At 31.1% G+C, this 24,966-nt stretch overlaps 2 protein-coding genes across 3 annotated transcripts in view; one reads left to right on the top strand and one right to left on the bottom strand.

Moving 5' to 3' along the window:
• Positions 1–2,667, top strand: part of fry (microtubule binding protein furry) — a 90,665-nt gene extending 87,998 nt beyond the window's left edge. For both annotated transcript variants that reach the window (XM_085944861.1, XM_085944852.1), the window contains exon 51: positions 1,644–2,667. In XM_085944861.1, the coding sequence (XP_085800987.1) occupies positions 1,644–1,768 (125 nt within the window). In that variant the 3' untranslated portion in view covers positions 1,769–2,667. The remainder of the gene's footprint in view (positions 1–1,643) is intronic.
• A 15,495-nt stretch (positions 2,668–18,162) lies between these two features.
• Positions 18,163–24,754, bottom strand: Pex16 (peroxisomal biogenesis factor 16). The gene has a single exon (XM_085944795.1). The coding sequence runs from the start codon at positions 24,455–24,457 to the stop codon at positions 23,489–23,491; it is 969 nt and encodes a 322-aa protein (XP_085800921.1). The 5' UTR covers positions 24,458–24,754; the 3' UTR covers positions 18,163–23,488.
• Positions 24,755–24,966: the final 212 nt, after the last annotated feature.

The following is a 24,966-nucleotide window of genomic DNA, read 5'->3' as shown; positions in this document are numbered from 1 at the left end:
ATCTGTTTATTGGTATGTACCTACATGTTATTTTGTGACTGCCTGCCAATAGATGTGTGCACTGTTATAGTGCGAAAACTTTACGGAGATGGGGCGGCTTGGAGAACTAGATCTCCTCCTATCGCGTTTCAGTATTCATTCCCCTCACCTTGAACGCATTTGCCGTTTCTTATAAGTCAGTCATTTAGACGTGTTAATAATGGCAAAAGTTTTGAAAAGTGACAGCAGGAAGTTTATAAGTCATCTTTATCTCCTACTGTGAAGAAGAAAAGCGAGAAAATAACCTCATTCGGCTTTTCAACAACGTTATCGAAAGAGTTGGCCGCGATGACAGCTACAAAACACACTTAAAATTTTAATGTTGCCATATAAAATTTATCCTAATTTATTGGGGAAAAATGTATCCTACCATTATTTGAAATTTGCGAAAATATATACCTATTTAAGTGGGAAAAATTATCTTCTAATCCTGGCAATATTCACAATACTTCGAAATCGAAAACCATAGATAAGATCAACACGACCGCAACCGCCAGGTCTCACGTTAAAGTTTTCGCACTGTACATCTTTTCTTTTATTCTTTTATCTCTCTATTTTAATATATAAGAGAATTCTAATGCCATATCATATTTTAGTGAAAGCACGCATCGATGCTATTAATTTATGCTGTGACGATGCCACTGTATTGGATTCATGAAAAACTATTTAATATTTTTACTATGGTTTACAGTACATTCAGCGAGGCTATTCTAACATATTAGTTAACATCTAAAAAGCGCTACATGTAATAAATATATCACATTTATTATTCGGCAGTTAGTTATTACAATAAGTTAACCGTCTGAACTCTCAAAAAGTGTTATCTTTTAACAGCCCCTCTCTTAGCTGTATTAACTTTTAGAGTAAGATAGAGTATGTTAATTTTACATATTGAGATGCAAGATATGACTGTTTTGAAGATCAATTAAGTGACGACCGCCACTGCCTAAATTTATAGTTCGCTGCGAGATATCGAGTGGCTAGTAATAACATATTTGTTTTACTACATGCTGTAATCGCAATGACATGACTAATAAAATTGTACGTTATGTTGATATGTTTGATGTTTCAACACAAAATTATGGGATATGGGATATACGTCACGAACATACCTGAAATTGACTGACATGTCTAACAACCTAAATTTTCATTGTATTGCGAATTTACCAATTATTGTAGATAACTGCCGGTAGCCCTCTTGTGTATGGAATGCCTTCCGTGTTGATTTGGACCAATGGCAATAATGGAAACATGCTAAAGTGCTGTTAAGATTAGTTGCGCAGGAATTAATAAATAGAAATATCCACTGAAGTAACTCTTGAAGTGATTAGTTGTAAACTCGAATAATAGAAAATTCTAAAGGCGACACTCCAATCCACTATTATTTTGTAATGTAATAGTGGTTATTAACCCATACTACGCGGCAACTGACCTTAGTCAGCCTATACACGCGAGTGATTCGCACGGCAGCTGACTAAAGTTATTTCGAATTTCCGAATATTGATTTAAAATATTCCAAAATCAACCTTCTCCTGACATCTGCATAATTTCATAATAAACATTCAATAGACACTAATTAATATTTAATGTTTTATTATTTTCAGATATGGTTGTAATTACACGCCCTATTGCAGATCTGTCAGAAGATTTATCATACCTGTTAGAAAATCTTTTCAAAGTATCTGAAGCTTTAAAAGCACCTCATACTGACAGGATTCACAGCGTCTAATGCCTTTTCTATGTACCCGGATTAACTCTATTTCATTGATTTATTTTGTTATTTTTATTATATTACTCCTCTGTTTTGATTCTCAAATGTTTACAGTAAATTATCTTGTTCAATTTACTGATTCACAATAATTTGGTACTATAAAAAATAATAGCAGATCAATATTTATGTATGTGAATTTAACAAAAAAAAACTATTTTAAAGTAATGGTATTGTAATGTCTTTAATGGTGTTAACTGTCCATTCTTGGTAGAAAGACATTGTATTAATTAAAATACATTGTCTCATTGAAGCAAATGAAAGAGGTTCTGATTAATATGTATTGTAATGTTACATACCATATTTTTAGTAACAATAATACATAATATTGATCTTTGATCAATGTTAATGTAATTATTGTATTTTCCCATTATTAGATGTAGATCTGTGGTCGGCATCGAGACGCCACACTCCACTTCAGATTGAGAAGACATGTAATTAAGTATCTTCAACAATACAATCTAATTTAATCTTATATTACAATATCAACAATTGTATCCACAAAATTTTATATTCTCATATGAGAAAAAGTTGGCTGCGATATTGATGAACTTTAAAATATCGCGCTTGCACCTTACACTGTAAGAGAAATGGGAATTCTTATCTGAAATGGGAATTTCAAATGGTCTTGAGGAAAAATCTAGAAATAATATCTGGCAACATTTACTAGCATGTTGTATCTTTGGTGACTGACTTGATGTAATAACTTTTGTAAAACGGAATCCCATCGTGAATAAAATGACAAATAAATACAACTTCACAGATGTATATTTATATTTAATAGTTTATTTTTTTAAATATGTCAATTTCACTGTGCCGTGTAATATGATTTAATATTATCACACAAAAATATTGATAGCAATAACAACAATAATAAGTTAAAAAAATTACGGACCTCTCCTGATAACAAATAAATACTACAGTAGAACCTCGTTAATAAGAACATGGATAATTCGAAATTCGCCGTAATTCGAAATTTTCGTAAAAAAAAGTCCCTTGAACATTATTTTCATATAAAACCATCCCTTTAATTCAAATTTTGTAATTCAAAATTAGTCCTGGCATATATTCCATTATTCAATAAATCATAAAAGTACACTATTTCATGAGCCAGTCATTGAAAATTGTGACAGACTTTTCGTAAAACATCATAAATTACTTATTTTAAGAAGGTAAATAAATAATCCTGACATTTTATGACCCATTAACACACGCTGCACCGGAAATTTGGTAGGACATATATGATCGTAAACGATATTGATGATAATCAATTTTTTTTACATACATTTCATAATTCGTAATTAGAATTTTTTTTCGATTTTCAGTCCCGTGGAATTCATATTAACGAAGTTTTACTGTACCTCTGATGTGGATACATATTAACCGTTCATAATAAAATTACATTATTATAATTGAGAGGCTTATAACAGATAAATTTCATTTATAGACACAAACTACCAACTGTCTGTTTTAGAGACATACATTGTGTTACTATTTTTTTGCAAACGCATTTGCGTTTTACAACTAGCTGAATAATTATATGTAATGTTTATTAAATTATTGTGTGAATTGACAACGATTTCATCCCACACAGTATTTTCTATCTTGTAATTTTCACACATATTAATAATTTAATTAGTAATTTCATTCTACCTATCTGTTTTTCTATTTCAAAGAATAAAATAATAGTGAAATATGCTTTTGGATTTGTCAGTAATAATCTAGTCTTTTGATAATTTGGTATATTTGCCAATATTTTTGTATTAATATGGCTTACATACAAATATAAAAATTATGTATTATTTGAATCTATTTAGTATATACTAGTAAAACTATTTTTGTTGTATTGTTTTTGTCTAATAATTGTTTAGATTTGTATGGAATATTACATAATTATTTCAATGACTTTATATAATAAGAGATTTCGTGTAATAATTCTAAAAAGTAAAATGCAATCAATGATTTATTTGATGTTGGTTGTCATCAAAAACAAAAAGGCTTCATTCAAATGGCAATGTAAAGAACAATTGTTACAATAAAATATTAATGATTATATTTTACAAAGAGTGATGAAAGCCCATTTATAATAATATTACATTATTAGTTTTTAAGTTGAATATAAAACTTAATTGACATATACATATCAATGCTTTAAGTCTTACTACAGATATTACTAACATTTATTTCTGCATTTCTGACTATGGTTTAAAATTAATTGTGACATTCATTTTTGAAGAACAAAGTCTGACCAACAGAAAGATATACATAATTCAGTTATTATTATTTCATAAATGTTTTTTATTATCCCACTTGTGACAAAAGTGGCTCTGACTATGTATAACCAAGACTTGGAATTTTTTTGTTTTTTATTTCCATATCGCTCTCTTTCAAACATATGTTTCTAGAGGTGATGGTCGATAATATCTATCGTGCATACTAAACACGTGTCGTGAAAATTAATAAACATATACACGGTTATATGCATAAAAGTATTTTTTTTCAATTATGACAGTTATCACTGAATCCATTGTAAAGATTATTATTATATTCATTACAATCAAAAGTTATATTGTGAAACATTTAATTTTCGAAAATTGCTATCTATTACCACAACTTTAACCCGGCTTGCGCACGTAAGTTTCGATTACAAAAGAAGTCCTGTCTGCGGAACATTTTTTCGAAATGTTTTTGTTCGCCGTATTATAATAAATACGGCAATAAAAAATGATTGGTCTGACATTTATTGCCTTCAAACACATAAAGATTTCTGCGACATATATAAAATATGCATTAATTGGACCAATGCACTCTAAAATACACGAACAAATATTTCAGTAACAAATTTCTTACCCCGAATCATTAGTCAGCCATGATTGCAGAACGTATTGGAGCTGTACAAATCAATAAATTACACACTTGAATTTTTATGCCCCTTTTGGGTGAGGAATTCACATTAATTATTTTTAATTGACACATTTAATATTTAAATCATGAAAATAACATGACTTTTTACAAAACTGAACACTTAAAAGAACACACAAAAACAGTTTTAAAAGTGTTTTTCCAAATGGTATATTTTATAGCATGGATTCAAACATAAGCCTACATCACAAGCTATTCAAACATAACGGGAATGTGAACGACGTCAAGGCTTATCGGTATTTCTAGTCGGCGGAAGTAGCTCTGGCAAGTGTTGTGTCACGGTTTTCGGCAATAGTCTAATTGGACTATCACTTGTTGATGGTCTAGGTTAGGGTGTATTTGAAGGGTTCACTTTATATTTATCCACTAATTGTTTAATCACTGCAAGCTGAAACTCACCCCCCAATATTTGTTTATGTCCTGTTATAAATTTATATAAATCTTATGGAACGCCACTTGTACCATGTGATGGACTTACGCATGCATGACAAGCTACTAAGCATCATGTAGGCTTTGTCAACTGTGCCCATATTTTTGTTATAGTCAATGACACATTTGGGTTTTTGAATGAGCTCACCAGTCCTAAAGTTTATTTTTCCTATTAATTAACTACTAATTTTCATAATCCGAGCCCAACTCTTCATTCACGATTGCTCCTATATTTACATTTTCTTCCGCTATGATGTTTAAGCACAAATATTTTTTTAAATTTGACAAAAAATTCGAATTGTTTTTAATAAGTTTTTCTACGGTAACAATAAACAGGAGTTCAAACACACACAAGTAATTAAAACCATACGTATACCGTTATTAATATCAGTTTAAAATTTCACTCAAAATAGGGACAGTACAAAAACGTAATTATAATAATCGCGGACAACACACAACTTATATAAATGTTTTTACAAGGTTTTTTATAGACTATTAATAAACATACAATTGTTTTTAAATCAGTTTTCAATTACATTTCTCTAAAATACGACACACGTATAAAGACATAATGCGATCGCGACGAAGATCAACACAATATTATGATTCCTTGCACAGTCTAAGTCGCGAGTAATATAAATGGCTTATTGCGCAGGCGTCAGAAAATCGCGCGCTCTTTCAAATCGAAATACGCCTGCCGGCGAAACTCAATAGATCGTAAGGGTTTGAATAATCGATGTTTATGAAATTAAAACAAAATATTTTCGACAAAGTTATATGGGTGGCAGTAGACGAATGAATCGGGCTATTTTTTAATGAAATTCTCAGAGCCATATGAAAAATATTTTTTGCTTATTGACAGGTCAAGATTTGCGTATTTGACCACTATACGGTCGCCCATTTGTTACGTACTAGTTGTATCCTACTGGAATACGGTCGCGGCAGTCGGGTCAAGGGTCGTCCATAAATTAAATTATGTCACGATTTTCGGTATTTTTGACAATGGCCCTCTCCCCCATTCCATATCATCACGTCAAATTCATTTGACAATTATTGATTCAGTATATTGTTCATACAGAACATTTTATTTTTTAAATGATTTTTTTTGGTTTGGTGCTGTCACATTTTCTACATCACTCTCTCTACTATTCCCTTTACCACAAATAACCACATTATATCAGACCAACTCTCCCCCATTCCTTAGGGTGTGACATATATAGACGCCCTCTTACAGATATTTTGTTTTACATAAAAGTAGTATTGATACACTAATGAAAAACCAATCTATATGTTAATATAATATTTTATAGGTCTTTAATAAATTGAATTATCACTAAGTTTATATTAAACTATTTTCATTTCATAATCATCGATTTGACATCAGTATTTTTTCATTATATCACTAAATGTTCTTTTTTTAATTAAATTCCGTGGGCTATGTATCTATTCTAACTGAAAAGTATTTTTTGACAGCCTTCGCATTTTTTAATTCCACGAGAATCGTTTACAAAGGCGTTTTTGTGTAACAATTTGAAGACATTTTAGTCAATTGTCAATCGTACAAATATGTATCATTCATACCACTTTAATCTATTTACGTAGATTTAATCTTAAAACTATCTTTCTAGGCAATTATTTACCCACACATCTTAAGGTAGATCCTTATATTAGATGTATAGGAAGGCAATTTTCATAAGCTTTACAATCGTTTGTTTTTGATCACAATGGCCCGAATTGAACCTATGTATTTTTTTAAATAAGCTTTGTCTTTATGCAAATCTTCATACAGCCTGATAACATTAAACCAAAATATTTAAGCCGGTGGTTAAATATTACACCATGTAAGATAGTAATTTAAATAAAGACTAAGTTTTGATCACACTGCATGATGCATTGAGTAACACTATTGAAATACCTATCGATTAACACGCATTCTTTGGAAGACATATGATCTTATTAATATAAATATTGTTATATCATTACATTTATAATTAAAATGAATCAAAAATATTAGTATAGTACTTGACCCACATTTTTTGTAACAATGAGGACTGGTATCCTAATTAGACGGACATTCTCAACTGATAGTCAGTACGGGCATAAATCAGTTGTAATTGGAATTGATTTATGTGGATTGAGTATTGCATATTATAATACACATTATGTATATTGTTTTATTTTGATTATGTAAAGTCTCTTTACCAAGAATTGACAGCAAACACCATTAAACTACGAGATGTTGCATAAGGATCATGCTTTAGTATTAACAGGTCCACGCCACTCTGATGAGGATGAAGTGTGGGAAATGCCGATTTTTTTGAAGTTATACTTGTTTTGGGACGTAGTGAAATTGAGAAACCGTTATGTCATGGCGGCCGCCTGCGCCCATAGAGAAAAGACTTATATAATATACTACGCCCCGCCAAAAATCATTTATTTTCACATGTTTTTTGTCAAATATTTTATGATTTATAATAATGATGTGTTGGAAAATGGGAAATTTACAACAATTGTACAACAAAAAAGTAAAACAAAACTTCACCCCCTGAGCCCCTCAGATGATGATTACTTAAACCCTGACGGCTAAAATTATTAAACATGCACTGTGCCTACTGATTCTCTGAATACTGGTTTTCCAAAATCGAAAGAAAAAAATGCCAATCATTGTTGCTAACGAATTATATACGACTATTTACTTATTCATAGAGTATACGCTTTATAACTTAGCACTTTTTTACTGCACTGATACGCCTCTTCGACTGATTACCTCGCATTAAATTAGATCAAATGATATTCACTTGTATTAAAACTCATTCACTGCTGACAATGATCCTATCGCCTGGCCCATTAGATACTATTAGCATGCTAATCAAATGTGGTAATCGTCAGCTTACAACTAAAATCCACTGTGTATAAAACATGATACCGAGTAAAACACATTTTAAGATTTAAAAATTCGTAAAATGGGAGTTCTATTTCAATGTTAAAATAGATTTTTCATATTTATTAATCATTCAATTATGTATAATAAAACAATTTATTTGGGTAGGCATAAACCCGTAATAATAAATTAAAAATAAAAACAAAGGATCTCAAAGAAAATTCACTATGTGTAATTAGTGGATTATAAAGTGTACTTAGTGGATTATATAACTATTAAGTCATAAATATTCCTACCGAGGGGTGACATAGGTACCCAGCTTAATTACGGTGGAATTTTTAAATGGTATAAAAAAGTTATTTTTATCATTCATTCTATGAACATTCTGATTGGCTGTCATCGACTGCAGGTACTTTGGTACAATCCTGAATGTTTTTTGAAGCTGGGAGACTATTGTACCAGATATGAAATTCCTCCGGAATGACCGGATGGAACTTTGTGGCACAACTTTAGTAAATCCTTCTTTTTTACCTGGCTGATTGATATATTTTTAGTATACAATTTTTTAAATATTTTCTGGCAGATTTGAGTTCTTACCCCTTCCATACAATTGAATTTGTATATATTGGCCTGTGTGCTCATACTTATAGTGCAATATTCCAGTTTCATCCTTCAAATGCTTAAAACTTTTGATGATAATATCTCCTTCGGTATTTTTGACCGGTTATTAAATTTATTTTCAATTCAATTTCCATTTCAATTTATTCAATTTACATGTATCAAAGAAACATATTTAAGTTAATATGTTACGTTATATTCAGAACTTCTTTGATTGCGATTTTTCTAAGATCGTGCTAGCTTAAAAATTGATATCCAATCTTGCATTGTGTAGACCGGGATATATTTTTTTGCATTCTCAATGACACTATGCATCGAATCTACCTCCATGTACGAATGGCCACTCTTTAAAAAAATATGCTCCATCACTTGAATGCGACTTGTTTGAACCACATACTGAGAAAGGCGGCAACATGCTGGTTGTGATTCACTTCAGTCACATTCTGCAGCAAATTCACCAAATATTTATAGATACACGATCCAATCTCAGAACTTCCCCTTTTCCCGTTCAATTCGGTCCAGCAATAACAAAATGTTGTATTACGTGCGGATTCATAAATTTCTCAGGTTATATACACACAATTTTCGGGTGTAATACATTAGGCTAACGTCTGATGAAGGAATTTGGAGAACCGACTGCAAATCAAAAGAAACTGATATAAAGTTGCAATCACTAGCAGTGTAGCATTCTTATCTTCTCTTCATGTTGGGCATCATATGATGGTTGCATTTTCATTTTTTGTACACTGCTGGCTACCGTATAATTTGCACGTTTGGCATTGGTCCTCTTTAGGATTAAAGAAGGACAAATTGTACTGAGTCGCATGGTTTCATCAGACATCTTATTTCCCGGTACACACATATTCCTCTCTTGTCGTCACCGTCGTCTATCCCTGATGCTCCTTTATTAGCAAATGCGTTTAGGACAACAATGTTACTAATGCAGAGAGTTGTAAGAAAACATAACCGGCACACTCTTATCTTGGTAGTATTCTTTGCAAAATGGTACTGCTTCGAATTAGTTTTAACTCTCTCCTCTTTAATTTTATGGGGAATTGTCGTTACGTGATTTAAAATAAAATCTTTTTGCCTTTTGAAGTCAGCAAGGCTCCAATAAGTAGTAGACAATATTTTCCTATCATCTTCATTAAAGTAAATTGAACATTTAAATCGAAAATTAGAACAGCTTTGAGTTTTTTTCGATTTCATATTTTATTATGTACTTCAGAAGGCAAGCATTTGCTCTGCATTTTTTAGCTACATTACATTTTCATTTCTTGAGGTCATTTTCTTCTAAACTATATTAAAATCACCAAAATAATGTGCACTTTTTGCATTCAAAACCGTCCGGTAGCATCAACTATCAAACTTCAAAATACGCCATTTGTTTCAACCGTTTTAAATGTTGCCTAGTAAAATCCACCAGGTGCACTTGGTGTATTTATTCTATTTGAAATTATGTAATAATTAAGAAAATACACCAAGTGCACTTAATTGATTTACATTGTTAACATTTCTGATAATATTCAGATATTCTTTTCATTTTCTTGTAGCCACCTTATTGAGCCCCTCAGCACATAGTGGATTTTACCTGCACTTATTTTTATACACTTGTTGGTTATTATTAACTATAAATCAGCAAAAAATGCACTTGGTGGATTTTAGTTGTAAGCTGACGATATGTAATAAATGAATAGGTAATATATTTAATAAAATATATTACAGAGTGCAAAGTTATGAAGTGACAACTCTATCATAAAAAATGTTCTAAAATGGTGATGAAAGTGGAAATATATTTTTAAAATTATTGATTGTAAGAGTACATTATTCTCAGAAGGAATATCGGACAACCATCTTGACGAAGAGAACTTTCTAAACTTACCTAATAAAAACTGCTCATGCACATTATCAAGACTACAAAAATAAACAACTTGTCTCTGCTTAAGTATTAAAGAAAATTTATAGAACAGCTTTAAATTTGTTAATACGCGCCCGCGGCCGACTGGAGTCTCTAGCAGCCGCGCTGTGACATTATTTTTCATTACGCCTGTGCGATTTTTCGTAACGAATCCGCCCGGGAGGTCAAGTCAAAAGCATATAATGCTAAAATCCACGAATTCATATTAGATTTCATAATGTTCAAGCGCATTGCCAACAAACAAACAAGTCACTGCAACCGTTGCCGACGGATTACTAATGTATAGAAGCTTCATATTAACATCATGCGTAAGTGCAAGATCGGCACCCGCACAAGCCCCCCACTCCTCACAAACGCATGATTAGCAGTGAAACTGTTAACATACAATGATTTTACATAATTTTCTACAATGTAATCGCTTTAAATTAAGGTGGCCTTAACATGTGTAGGCTTGGAAAAATTACTTATGTCCATAAAATAATTATTCTGCTTCTAGAGATGTTGTGCTACCGTCTTATTATGACCATTATGTGGTCTGATACTTTTCAATAGTGTTACATTGTAATTTGTAGATGCATAATTGTTATTAGGAATATTTTTTGTTTGTATCTTTAGTTATGTCTCAAAATATGTTATAGATAGGTTTCATCTGTATTTTCAACTATTCTGTCAGATTATCTTCAAAATGAATTATGTATGTAAAGCAAAACCTTGTCTATTATGTTTCTGTTTCACTACTTTTGAGATTCAATAAATAGAGTTCGTATAATATTAAGGAAATAATCACTTTCAAATATGGCAACAAGCTGTGGTCGGAAAGTATGGTGTATCTTAGTCACAGATCTTCTATTTTTTTGTATTATCTGTGTTAATAAAACTGAACTGGTTTAAAGAGTATTTTAATAAAGAATATTTATTACTACCTATGTATCTTACATGTAAAATAAAAATATGTGTATGTATCCACTAATGAATAAAATAACTGTTTTACAATACAAAAATGCATTATCCTTTTTCTTATTATAAGAACCTATAAAATGCCTCTTCTGTCTTCATTAAATAACCGTTTTTAGTATCTAGCCTATATACTTAAATAACATATTTGGGAATTTCAGAATACTTGCTTTTTCTATCTCAGGATACCATTGGCAAAGGGTGGAGGTAGGCTGTTAAGATTCGCCATAAATAGTCCACATTTAATGTTAATCATACGGATTTGTTTTCATCAAAATAAGACTATAATTTACAGATGGTGCTAGTTAGTTTTTAAAATTCAATTAAACCCTACGAAACCAAGCCATAATAGGTAATAGTCAAAAAATACACGTCTATCTATAAAATATTTAAGATTATGCAATTAAATCATACATAACTTTGAATATTTTATAGATAGAATAATATTTTTTATCTATTATAGTTTGGTTTCCAAGCTTGAATGTTACTACGCCTCCCTTTAACAAAAATCTAAACTTGGCGCCTCCCCTCCCCCTCTTTATTGCATTACATAATACAGACACCTTTTTAAACAGTCAAAAATGAAAAAACTTAATTATAAAAATAAACAAGGTTTTACTATAGATATTATATTCATTTTTCATGAGTTGGATGTGCTTGTTTATTAGCACAAAGTGCTATTTTTCAACTAAACGGGATCGATATTTGGATTTCATTGCAGCTAATTTAATGCAGAAAATCTCGTTTCGCATAAATATGATGTTACGAATGGTAGCAGTACTTTACGTACAACTTGCATTCCTTTTCTTGACAAAGTATTTTATTATTCTTCATTTCATTTCAACCAAAATTTAACTAGGGTTTTTGTTTCAATGAATTATCGCATGATAATTCTATTAATTTTTCCTTTTCAATAGTAGTCAATCCAAATTCATTATCGTTCATTGACAAATGGATTCTATATCCACGCGACCCTTGTAAAATCGAGATCTTATAAATAAATATTGTGAAAAGTGCATTAGTAAACTATCCAAGTGCTCAGTCAATAGATTTTTGTTTGCTTCAATATATCTGGAGCAGAAATCATTTAAAAGTGAACATGACGAACTTATTTTTTTTTTATTTTGATTTCCCGAACTCCTCTTTTTTTATAAATGCCTTCACTTTGTCTTTTTAAATAAGTGAATGCATTAGTGGTCATTGCATTGATTGATTCACTCAATTTTTTTTAAATCTCAACCAAATAGACAATTTTAACAACAAAGTTATTGTTCATAAACAAATTTGCCTCAAATTTCAATATTATGATTTGAACCTTTTATATCATTTTTTCACGAGATAGCCAGCGCGCTTCACAATAGTATAGAAGTGAGGAATAATAAATTTAGTCTCCATATTATATTCAGACAGGTTTGCGAACAACCTTTTATAGGACTGTTTTTTTTAAGTAGTTTATAACTAGTGGCCGTTTTATAAACTATGCACTTGCAAACTGCAACTCTGTGGCTACATATTTGTGTTAAACTTTTCGCGCCTCCCAGTTTGGAAATCACTGGTTTAGGCACCACAATAAATTAAAAAAAAAAAATAAACCAATTGAGTTGCTTAGAATCACATCTTACATATTCCAAAAATCGAGTTTTGAGATAATCGCAAACAATCACCAGAGCACTGTTTTTTGTAATTAGAAGAATAGTATTAAACTCCCTTGAATATTAATAAGTGAGTGAGTCGATTAACATTATTTTTTAAAGATATATATATATGGCTGCAGGCACACAGCACACTATGAAAAATAGGGCTCCCTGATTGGTTAGAAAGCCTTTGATGGCAGAACTCACATTATTCATTGAAAAATGTAAGTTATGACACCTACAGTCACCTTTGTCAACGATTTTCACATGTTTAAAGTGACTTAATAGCCAACTATTTTTCTTTATATAAATTAATGCCCAATGGTGAAGGGTGATTTTTGGAAAGAGGTAGGCTGTGGAGACAGCATAGTTGTCAAATATACTTACGGGAGAATAAGAAGATAATCCAATATTACTACTGATAAATATGACACAAAAATTAAGCAATGAGTTTAAATTATGTATTTTTCTAAACATTGATAAAAGTAACATATGCTCAAAATATATTGTCATCTTTGAAAAAAATCCGTTGTTCTGTATCTGTTCCATAACAATTTATAATTTAACCTGTAAAACTAGACATTTCAAAATACTTCTATATTTTAAAGCACACTTAGGTACAATACCAGATCTCAACTGACATAACTTTATGTATGTTATTAATAGGGCCCGGATTTATATGCTAGTGCATGTTTTGTTAGGGTGTATGCACAGCTATGAGAGTTGCACAGAAATCTGTTTTGAAAGACACAGAATCTAAAAATAAAATTTTATTGTGCATAGAAATGCATATTTGAGACGTTAGAACATATTTAAGACATTAGTGCATATTTCATTAATAAATGCATATTTTAGAGATTTTGAATTTATAATTTTAGTTTTTTTTAATTATTTCGTCGAAATATAACTAAGTTAAGAAGGTAGATAGTTTAGATGCACTTGCATTTTTAATGCCATCTCCGAGCTGTGGATTTATCAGAAAAAGTGAAGTCAACTCAGGCACTTTTATTTAAAGTTTGTCAAATCACCTCTGTGGACGTTGAGAGTTCGTTTTCCGCATATAAAAAAATACTGACAGATACCTATGCGGAAAAATTTAATGCCAGAGCATATTGATTTTTTTTCGGACAAAAAACAAAAAATAGTATTTAGACATAGTTAAGTGCGTCGTTTTTGTTTTTTAAGTTATGTTTGGTTTACATTGCATTTATTATTCAATTATTTGTACTTGTGATATTGATTAACATTCATTGTTTTGTGTTTTTTTGTTCTGCTATCGTATGATGTTGAAAAATTATTAACTAGTTATTTGATTTTTGGTCAGTAATATTGGGTAAAGTGGGTATTTGCAATTTTTTCCCACAAAAAATGACAATTTTTAACTGCATATTTCTTTGGTTTTAGTGCATATTTTATTGATTTTAAATGCATACGTGCATGCATATAATCATGTTTTTTGTATCATATATATCCGCTCCCTAGTTATTAATGAACATAACTGACTGAATAAATTGTCTTAGTCTATGACGAACTAACTGATAAATAAAAATCACGAGATAAATTATTTCATATTTTTAACAACAATCAATATTTATATGTGATTTAATCCCATAAAAATTATTTTGAATAAATGTGTACTTCAACTGTCCAACCGCTTTACTTATGCTCGTGGTGCAAGGCGTTGTGTGTATTTCCTGTTTGAACATGTCACGAATAAAAGATTGCAAGAGTTAGAAAATTTATAATTCCCTAATACTTACTCAATAAATTAAAAATTCAAAACATTAAAATTGTATTTCTTTCATCCTTGGTTTCAAAGGTCTATGCAACTTCCGGGTGCACTGGTTAAAAAGTCAGACAATACGTATGTAGGATTCGGGTGAATAGCTTACCGTTTTGTATGAAAGAATGTAGACATCTTGAAATTATGAGTAAAAAATTCCATGTTTAATGCATGGCAAAATCATCTCGAAATAATCGATATTTCAATGCTCGCTAGAGGCGCTGCTTGACACTAATTTTTTATTTATTCTAAATCCCGACGATAGATGGCTGGCTCTTATTTTTTTTAAATATTAATTAATTTTTCTGACAATAGATTGGTTCCCACACATATTTTAGTATTTTTAGTACTAGCGAGTACCTCCGGCATGCGTTTCAAAGTTTCATCGCAATCGGATGAATGGTATAGGAACCATATGAATAAAAGAAGATAGAATGAAGAAGAAGAAGAAAAAGATGGTTTTTCTAATTCAGAAACCTTCGCGGGTGTGCACACAACAACCAAAGTTTCATCGCAATCAGATGAATGGTATAGGAACGCATACGGAACAAACAAACAAACATTTTTATATAGATAGATTTAAATACTTTCTATCTATTTTTCTTAGAAGATAGGCTTCAAATAATCGCCTACTATGTAGCCTTCGCCACTGTTAATGCCTTTAGAATCACTTGGTATATTTAACTCAAAAATGACAAAATGTGAGTTATGACTCTAGGCCAGCGATCGGGAAACTGCGGCTCGCGAGCCGCATGTGGCTCTTTGGCCCCTTGAGTGTGGCTTTGCCACAAATGACCACGTATGGACTAAAACAGTGAAAGATAGAACAGTTAAAATGTCTTCGAATATAACCCAACCACCAAGTCGAAGATCTTAAATTTCAGCTTTATCAATAGCAGTTGACAAGTCTTGCGACATAAATGATACTTACAGCACAAATTTGTACGATTTATTTCATCTACAGTTCCTAAAAAATAACTTAAGATTATTGCCACATACAAAGTTATGGAATTTGTGATTCACATTATCAACTCCATTATAGTTAAAGCTCTTAATCATCGCCAATTTAAAGATTTTTTTAGTAAAAATGTCTAGTGAGTACGCCAATGACATTATTAATGGACAACGCACTCAATACAATAGCTATCAATTAAATTCACGCACAGCGACATTCGCACATGTATAGGTAGACGTCACGCAATTTCCATTATGCGATATCACGCAATTTCCATTATGTGATATCACGCATCGGGAATTTATAGCAATATTACCTTTATTGTAATGGCGTTAGAATAGTGTTTCTAGTGTCAATGTTCATTTGAGCGAACCCATTCGAACTGAACCGTTCGGCAGACCCGACTAAAAGCATCGGGAATTTATAGCAATATATCACCTTTATTGTAATGGCGTTAGAACAGATTATGCCATTCGGCAGACCTGACAAAAAAGTGAGATCAAACAAATTATCCCTTTTTGCTCAGGATTTCGAAAGAGAATCTTTGATTCACTTTCTAAGCCTGCTGAAACATCGTCAAGAACATAATTCTGATATTGACATTTGCTATTTCAAAACAACAATTTAAAATATGAGAGTAGCTCTTCTCAACAGCTTTCAGGAATTCAGAAACAGCAAAGTGACGTTAGTCTTTCATTTAAAAAAACCCTCTTAATGCTACGGTAACAGTTTTTTTTTTCCTCCCTTTAATGTTGACATTAGAAACTTTGAAATGCAATCATTGCTGGATTTAAAAAAAAAAAAAAAAATTATAGAGCTCTAAATTTGAATGCTGATATGGACACATTGAAGAAAAACAAATATGAACATGGTTCACAGCACAAGTAGTCTGCTTTGAAAGACTTGGAGAAGGAAGGCATGATGATTTTTAACACCTGGAATAGTATTCCTGACTCATAATCAGCTGAAAAAACTAGCGTTTGCTGTTCTTTCCTTTTCCAGTTCTACATATTCATGCAAACAATCTTTTTCAAGCATGAACCTTATCAGGAGTAAATTTAGAAGTCTTATTGATGAGAACCTGGAATCGTGCCTAAAATTAAAAACAACATACAAACCTGACTTACCCAAACTTTTCAAGGAGATGGAAGGCCACTGTTCACATTAAATGTCTGCCATGACTTAATTTTATGGGTACCTTACTTACAATTTAATTTTTATCAATAAATAAGATCATGATATCAAGTTTTATTCAGTGTACCTATAGTTTAATTAAGACTTAAAACTTCAATTAGAGTTTATTAAGTTTGAGCAGTGTACCTACATATAGTTTAAGAAATTTGGCTCTCAAAAGAAATCTCAATCGTTGTACTGTTGATATTTGGCTCTATTGACTAATGAGTTTGCAGACCACTGCTCTAGGCGACTCAATTATATGTGTAATATGTATTTTTAATCCAACGATAACAAAAAAGTATGAATGAAAGTGTGCACAATTTTGTCGTGTCCCCAAAAATATACCAAAACTGTTATGGTTTGGTAAGGCAGGGTTCAATTGATTTTAAAAAACTAACGCCATATGTAAATTGCAGTGGGTTAAATAAAAATAAATACGTATGACTAACAAAGTTTAATGAGCACTATTTATGGCGGATCTTAACAGCCTACCTCCACGCTGCGCTACTACAGGATACTCACTTACAGACTTACCATTATATCATGGCTGTGGATGTCTTTACAGTGTTCTAAGGAACTACAAGGCCCCCCTCTTCCGCGTACATATATATATTCCTAACCCCTCTTCAGCAGCTATCTTATGCTGGTTGTAGAATAGGAATTGATGGGAAAATAAATATAACATGAGTGCAAAGGGTAAAAATAAATCAATATTGAACCGTAATGTCATCGTGAAAATTTTAAATGCTTTGACAGAAACTAACTTGTACCGAACAAAACTTTCATATTGCAACAAAAATTTCCCTCAGGGAAAACATTACTTAATTATATCTATGATGCAATATCTGACCAAGGCTAACTTTCAAACAATACATATGACACGGTAGACATTTTTTTACTATAATTCCAAAATAGTTTCAAGTTGTACTTTTATCGCACGCCTTTGTAAAATCTCGCAAAGCCTGATTGGGAATCCTGGTTTAAGCAAATGGCATTCATAGCTCATTTTGTTTAGGTACATCGCTGGCATTACATAGAAGGTTTCCATAGAGGTTGAAGTAAATAAGAAACGACAACTTTAAACGGAATGTAGTATTTATTTCTTGCTCCCAATAAATTTTAATAACATAAGTTTATAGGTAACCAACAGATAGCAGGTAAGAACAAAATTAAATAATTACAAGATAAAAAGAACTTTTTATATACCACGTTTTTAAATTTTCATGTTTTCAATTTTCAAAAGTTGAATCATATAAACTTGACAATTCTATGTATTAATAAAAACTTTTTATTGTACTTGATAGAAATACTGAATAAATATAGAATACTGAAATGTCATTTTGACATTTCATATTGATTCCCATAGTAACGCACGTATATATTAATAATTTAGTTGCTAGGACCCCCTTAGTAACCAACAATAATAACTTTCCATACAAAACAGAATTAAGTGAAAATGAATTCAATTCTGCTTAAAAAAGGCTAAAAGTATTAAAATAATGCATTGTCGTCGTGTTCTGATATATTCTAAAAGTTTAAAATGTCTAGCTAGTCGGGAAGTTAGTTAAAAATCTTCAATCGTCCAATACAAATCTTGGACAAACAAGAAAAAATCTGTACCGGACAAACAAGAATACGAGCTAATAAAAACGTGGTAAAATAGAAAATTAATTTTAAAACAATATTAAATGATAATCATTATAAATGCAGCTTTTTTACATACATGACAAAAAAAAAATCAGTTCAACCATCACCTATTAACTATTTTAACATTTTTTTTACACTTACCCATCAAAATTGATCCTAAAAATGATACAAAATGCGTCATATATAATATAAATACATCCAGTTTAAAAATTATTCAGTCCAGATAAAAGATACTTACTTACTTAAATAAAAAAGAAATTAATTTTGTAGGTTTCATCAGTGACGCTGCAAGTTGAAATGTAATGGGGCTGTGTACACAAAGATTCATTGCTTTCGTTCAATAAATTTGTGGATATGACTGCATTAACTTTCACCCGCCAATGCTATATTACTGTTTCCACTCGCAATGCATGTAATTTCGGCAGTTTTTTAAAACAGTATTTGACAATCTAGCTAAAACGGCAAAAACCTTGACGCATCGCTAATTCATTATTCAAAAAATTGCACACAGATGTATAAAACCAGCGAATAGTAAGTATTGAATATATTATACAATATAATGAAACATTGCGGAATTCCAAAACATTCTTATAGAATATGAATAACCTTTATTAAAATAGTAAAAATACTGGACAATTTAAGTTATTGTAAAAAATATAATATGTCGACAGACAAAAAAACTCAAACAAGTTCAAAAGAAGTATTATAAAAAAGCAAGACATTTAATAAATCTGCCAATCGTGTATTTTCAAAAAATCATAAAGGTAGATATTTTTATAAAATATATTATGTTCAACCTCAGTGTTCACCTCCTGTACAGTAGAACTTTGATTATCTGGATCAGTTTCGAGTAATTCAAAATATATATTGCTAAAAAAGTGAACTTAGTTTATTTGTTTATTAGATTTCGATTATCCAAATTGATCCTTATCTGTATTATTTTCATCCCCAATCATTCTGGATAATCAAGGTTCTACTGTATTTTGAACATATTTTTACTGGCCTACCTACTAGCATGAACATGCATAAACTGGACATATAAGTAAAATCACAAAAAATACTCCATCACCTGTAGCGTTTAATGCTACAATCAATTATTATTCTACTCATGTGAATCAATGCTCTATACTAAATGATAATTAAAACTCTACAGTAAATTAAATCTTAAAGTATATAGCAATAAACATGTTTTTTTTTATCATAAGTAAATTATTGTAACTAGATTTATAGCTCAACCACTATATTTATAATAGTTCCATGGGGTTACAAGACAAGTCGGTATTATACGTATAAATAAATTCGCACAATAAAATAAACCATTTTCACTGAGTGCTAACCACATTCAAAAATATAGATTCACTTTGGAGATTGATGGTTTTCACAAATAAACAACGAATGTCACATAGGCAATCCGGACAATAGAATAAATAATTTTTATTTCTAAATTACTGGAACGAAATAACCATACCACTTGAAAATAAATAGATGAAATACATGAAAAAGAACAGAATTTTAACATATATACTTAGTATCATTGACAACCATCTTTATAACTTTTCTTGGTGGCCTAAACCAATTTAATTTTTGAATTTGTGTGCATTGATTGAATTTTTCTAAAATATATTTGATTCAAAACCTTATCTGCAGAACCTTGCAGAGCCACAAACAAGTACCTACTGTACAATAAGGTATTCCCATACTTCAGTAAGAATATGGTGAATTTGAAACACTTATTTATTCTATTTGTGTACTTAATTGATTTAATTTAATTTAAATGAAAATTATTCTTTAACTGTTTGTTATGATTTTAGTCTGAAGAAAGCGACATTAATTCCAACCCAGTAAGCAAATAAACAAATAACAATAAAAAAAATCTATAAGTCATATTATCTTATTACAATTAATATTCTTGTCCTCTGGATGTACAAATCTTTTGACACACTACTTAAATAACAATGCCATAGAAAAATAATATAATCATGAAATGAGTCACAGCGTCCATTAATTTTAAAATATGGATTTTTTAATGTTTCTTGAAAGTACATGAAACGTGACAAAATACTTTAAAAAAATCATATTGATAAAATAAATAAGGGATGGTACTGGCCCTTTGGGCCACAAAGAAGCTACCCCTGTAATAATAAATGTATTAATTAATATTAATGCAAGACTACCGCATACATATGATGAAACATAAAGTTTACCGCTGCAGAAGAGCTATCAAGTGGGTATTTTAAAAATATTGCCATTAAACATAGTATAGATAGTTAGACAATTGAAGACGTCCCTGGTAAAAGGAACTATGTATATCAAAAATTTCAGTGATTTATGGTATGATTTTTAAGTTGAGTAAATGTCAATGATTAATATAACTATACATCACTGAAATTATTGTAATTTATCTGCGTTTCCTATCTCTTGAAAAATTTTGGTTGTTGCCATGTCGAGGAACATTTTAATTAAAAAAAAAAATGTTATAAAATTCAATTCTGAATAATCATTTAAATATTTTTTATCGTTTGAACAAGTTCATACCTTTACATAGTATTAAATTTATAATTGAATAGACAAAAATATAATGATCGATCGGAAAAGAATATTTACACCATCATTATTCTGATGATCTGCAATCACTTAGATTATTTACATATTAGATAGTTAGTTGCCTACCTATATTATAAGAATAGAGATTTCCTGATTGCAATAGATTTTTGGGTTATTACCGTGTGTTCATCCTCCTTTCTTCGACATTTCAGGCATGTTGCAGAGTCATCTCTTGAGAATGAGCTCTGCAGCGAACCCGAAATATCAAGGAAAGAAAGAGTAAGAACATGCGGTGACAACTCAAAAATCCATTATGATAACAAACAATGTGTATCTCAAATCCTGACTTTCCTGAATCAATAATTTTATAAGATTGGTGTTACCTTAACAGTGTGATAAATAATATCCGACAAAGATTATGAAATGCTGCTAACTCTCTATACTTCATGTCGACTCATAAGAATCATAATATAATTAATCAACATAATTCAAAATGACTGAACGAAAACAATAGGTTCGTTCCTATAGATATAACGTTAAATTTCATTTAGACATAAAAAAATCGGTGTATGTACGCGCGTTAGAAGTTATACTTATTTGGCATAACAAAACAAATAATTATGGTATTGGACCAAAAACATATCTTTGCCATACAGCGGTTATAATCGATTCAGAAGTGCCCGTGATGAATTAATGAAAAATCAAATTTTATTGGTGTGTTATTATGATTATGTTCATTTCAGTCTCAAGGGTATTTTATCGATATAGGTACCGTCAGCAATAATATTATGTATGCGAATAAATAATATTATTGCAGAATGTACCTTCTTTGGACGAAAAAAATCTCAAAACCTGTGTTTGAAAAATTTAGCAAACCGCTATTTCGACCATCATTGCTTAAACAGATGACTGTACAACTATTTTCGTAGGTAACAATAATAATTTATTACAAATCAAAAGTAAAACATAGCCTATTTAATGGTTTAACTGAAACGTGATATTGGCTTTTATGATGAAACATAATAATTATTATTGTCTTCAATTATTATAAACCGCTAATGAATAAATTGACATGGGATATGCGACAAATATTATCCTAAACTGTAAAAATATGTATTTTTGTGTATGAAGTGTCTAAATATTGTAAATTTACAACATACCATTGTTTGAATTATTTACCAACTCAACATTCACAAAATTTATTTATTCATTGTAAATGTCTTCACTCATAAATAATACTTCCATAAATATAGCCTCAAATCTTGATACACATTCTTTAGAATGAAAAATAAATATACACTACAATATAAATAAAGTTTTATAAATATAAATTAACAGTGTAGAATGTTACAATAGTTATAAGAATGAACAATCATAATAATAATAAATTGTGTTGCAACTTCCGTCACAAGCCAAACGCATTACATCGGTGTCACACGCCGAATGCGTTACATCAGTGCGCGCAACTTTGTCACACGCCAAAAATACACTCTGATCTGATTTCCCAAACGCGCCAAAAGAAGTATAACTTCAATAATTAGGTAACCATTACATACATTGTTTTTTTTTTAATTAATTTTTTTAATACTGCCCTCATCCCTTATTTTGGTGGCATGCGGCATTTTCGCTGTACTTATTCTGACCCACTAAAAAGTTACCCATGCCTGCTATAAAATATGTGAATTATATTGTAGACAGAAATATTATGGCGTTATAACTAATCCAGAGATAAAATAATTGTAGATTAAGATAGATAAAGACCTACAAACTTATCTGAAGAATGGGATGGCTGAGCCATTGTCGGAAACTACCCAATCAAGACTCATAACTGGCCAAAATCTGACATTCGAATGGAATTTTCAAAACGGCGTCCTATGGTAGTTCGTAGTTCCAGTTTTGGCCATTCTATAAATAAGTTTGTAGGTCTGTACTAGGATCATCCCACCTCATTTGTTTGTTTATCAGATAGAAAGTTGTCGGCTACAGTTATCAAATTTTTAAAAAGGCACTCTTATGACAATTTTTAACTTGCGGTAGGTACTTACTAACTTCTACAATCAACTACACAGAGAGAAGCTGCTTGGAGAGTGCGTGATATTTTCAAATCGAATAAATCTAATTCAAAACCCCGCCTACAGATGGTGACATTGTTAAATATAAATGCTAAGATAAAATAGCTTGGTAGGTAGTTTCGGTATCCAATATATTCAGGATACAACTCTAATTAGCCCACATGTAGAAATAGGTATCTTGCCAGTGAGGTATGTACTGTAAAATGGGATTGCAAATAAATCTTGCGAGAGGCACTGAACTCGCCATCGCATTAAGAAGGCGTCGTATAATCGCTTCGCTGTGCTTGTCATACATGGGCGATCTAAGAATGTACAGTATAAGGCAAAGTTTCCTGCGGCTTATTTCTACACGCTGATCATAAGTAAGTGATGGCAATTCTTTCTCAAACAAACAAAGACTAGAGATATCTAAGCACAATGAAAAGATCCACTGATTCCAAGTTTCACTGCCAAACAACCCCACTGAACCAAGATGTAGAATTGGTTTTAAACTATATATACATTCAGCAATCCTTTGATGCGAGGTATTTCCTTGTACCGACGGTTTGACTGTATTTGAATCTAAGGGTATCCACGTACGCAGAGCGACAGGTGGTGAACCTTCAATTTTTCGTATTACACGTCGACTTCTCTTGAGGGTAAAGTATGAGTCGGAGTCAGTAAGTTTTTTCCTTTGCACTGAAGACACAGGAGGGTGCTGGACAGGCATCTCATGATAATGGAACACGAGCATTAAGTTTGACAGGCATTTTGTGAGTTGTATTACGACAGCTACACTCCATTTACTTTTATTTCCCCACCGGTGTCGAAATGTCATTTCAATAAACACTTCACAAAAATGTAGCACTGTCAACCAATATGTAAGCCTTTCTTTATTTGTAGTCTTTGACATATTGCTGGTTTGAGATTTCACTATTAATGAATCATTATAGAGGACAAATAAGTTTGAAAGTGAATATATAAGTTCCGATATCACAGATGATTTATTTAGTTTTCCAGCAACAAAATATGAAGCCCACTTGGTTATCGTTTCCGTGTCAGACACGAGATTAGGATTTTGTATAACCCACTGTTTATAAGAAGTAAGCATTTTTCGTAGGAGAGTTATAGGTTCCATGCTTAGTAAAATTTAAAAATACCACACTACACTGAAAAACTTGGGATAGTTGTGAACATAAAACCAATATACCACCTATATCGTGAATGTCGCGACAAACTTTGAACCGTGTAAAATGAGCAGAAATTTATTATGGAAAAAATATGCCTATAATTTTATATAAAGCATAAACTAATACTTTATCTTCAACAATCAGTAGATAACAAAAAACAGTGTCACCGAAAAGTATCCTGCTCATTAATTTTATTTTCACTCATTCGATCACAATATCCAGTGACATTTCCATAGCACATAGTATATTATCTATGATAGAAATCATAGAATTATTACTACAACGCAGTGTTGCCATCTTTATATTACCGAACTGAATTTTTGGTACGCGTACAAGAAATTATGGTATTTCGGCAAAAATTATAGTACCTACCTACGCGTTATCATTTCTGTTGAAAACGTACAGGATTTTTGTTTTTCATTCAAAAAAATAACGGAGAATTTTAGAAATTCCGGGG

This window comes from Rhyacophila brunnea, unplaced genomic scaffold (genome assembly GCF_057557595.1).
Source record: "Rhyacophila brunnea isolate RB1 unplaced genomic scaffold, BYU_Rbru_1.0 scaffold_1, whole genome shotgun sequence".
Classification (NCBI taxonomy): domain Eukaryota; kingdom Metazoa; phylum Arthropoda; class Insecta; order Trichoptera; family Rhyacophilidae; genus Rhyacophila; species Rhyacophila brunnea.
The sequence above is the reverse complement of the archived record's forward strand: the minus strand, read 5'-3'. Positions and strand labels throughout refer to the sequence as shown.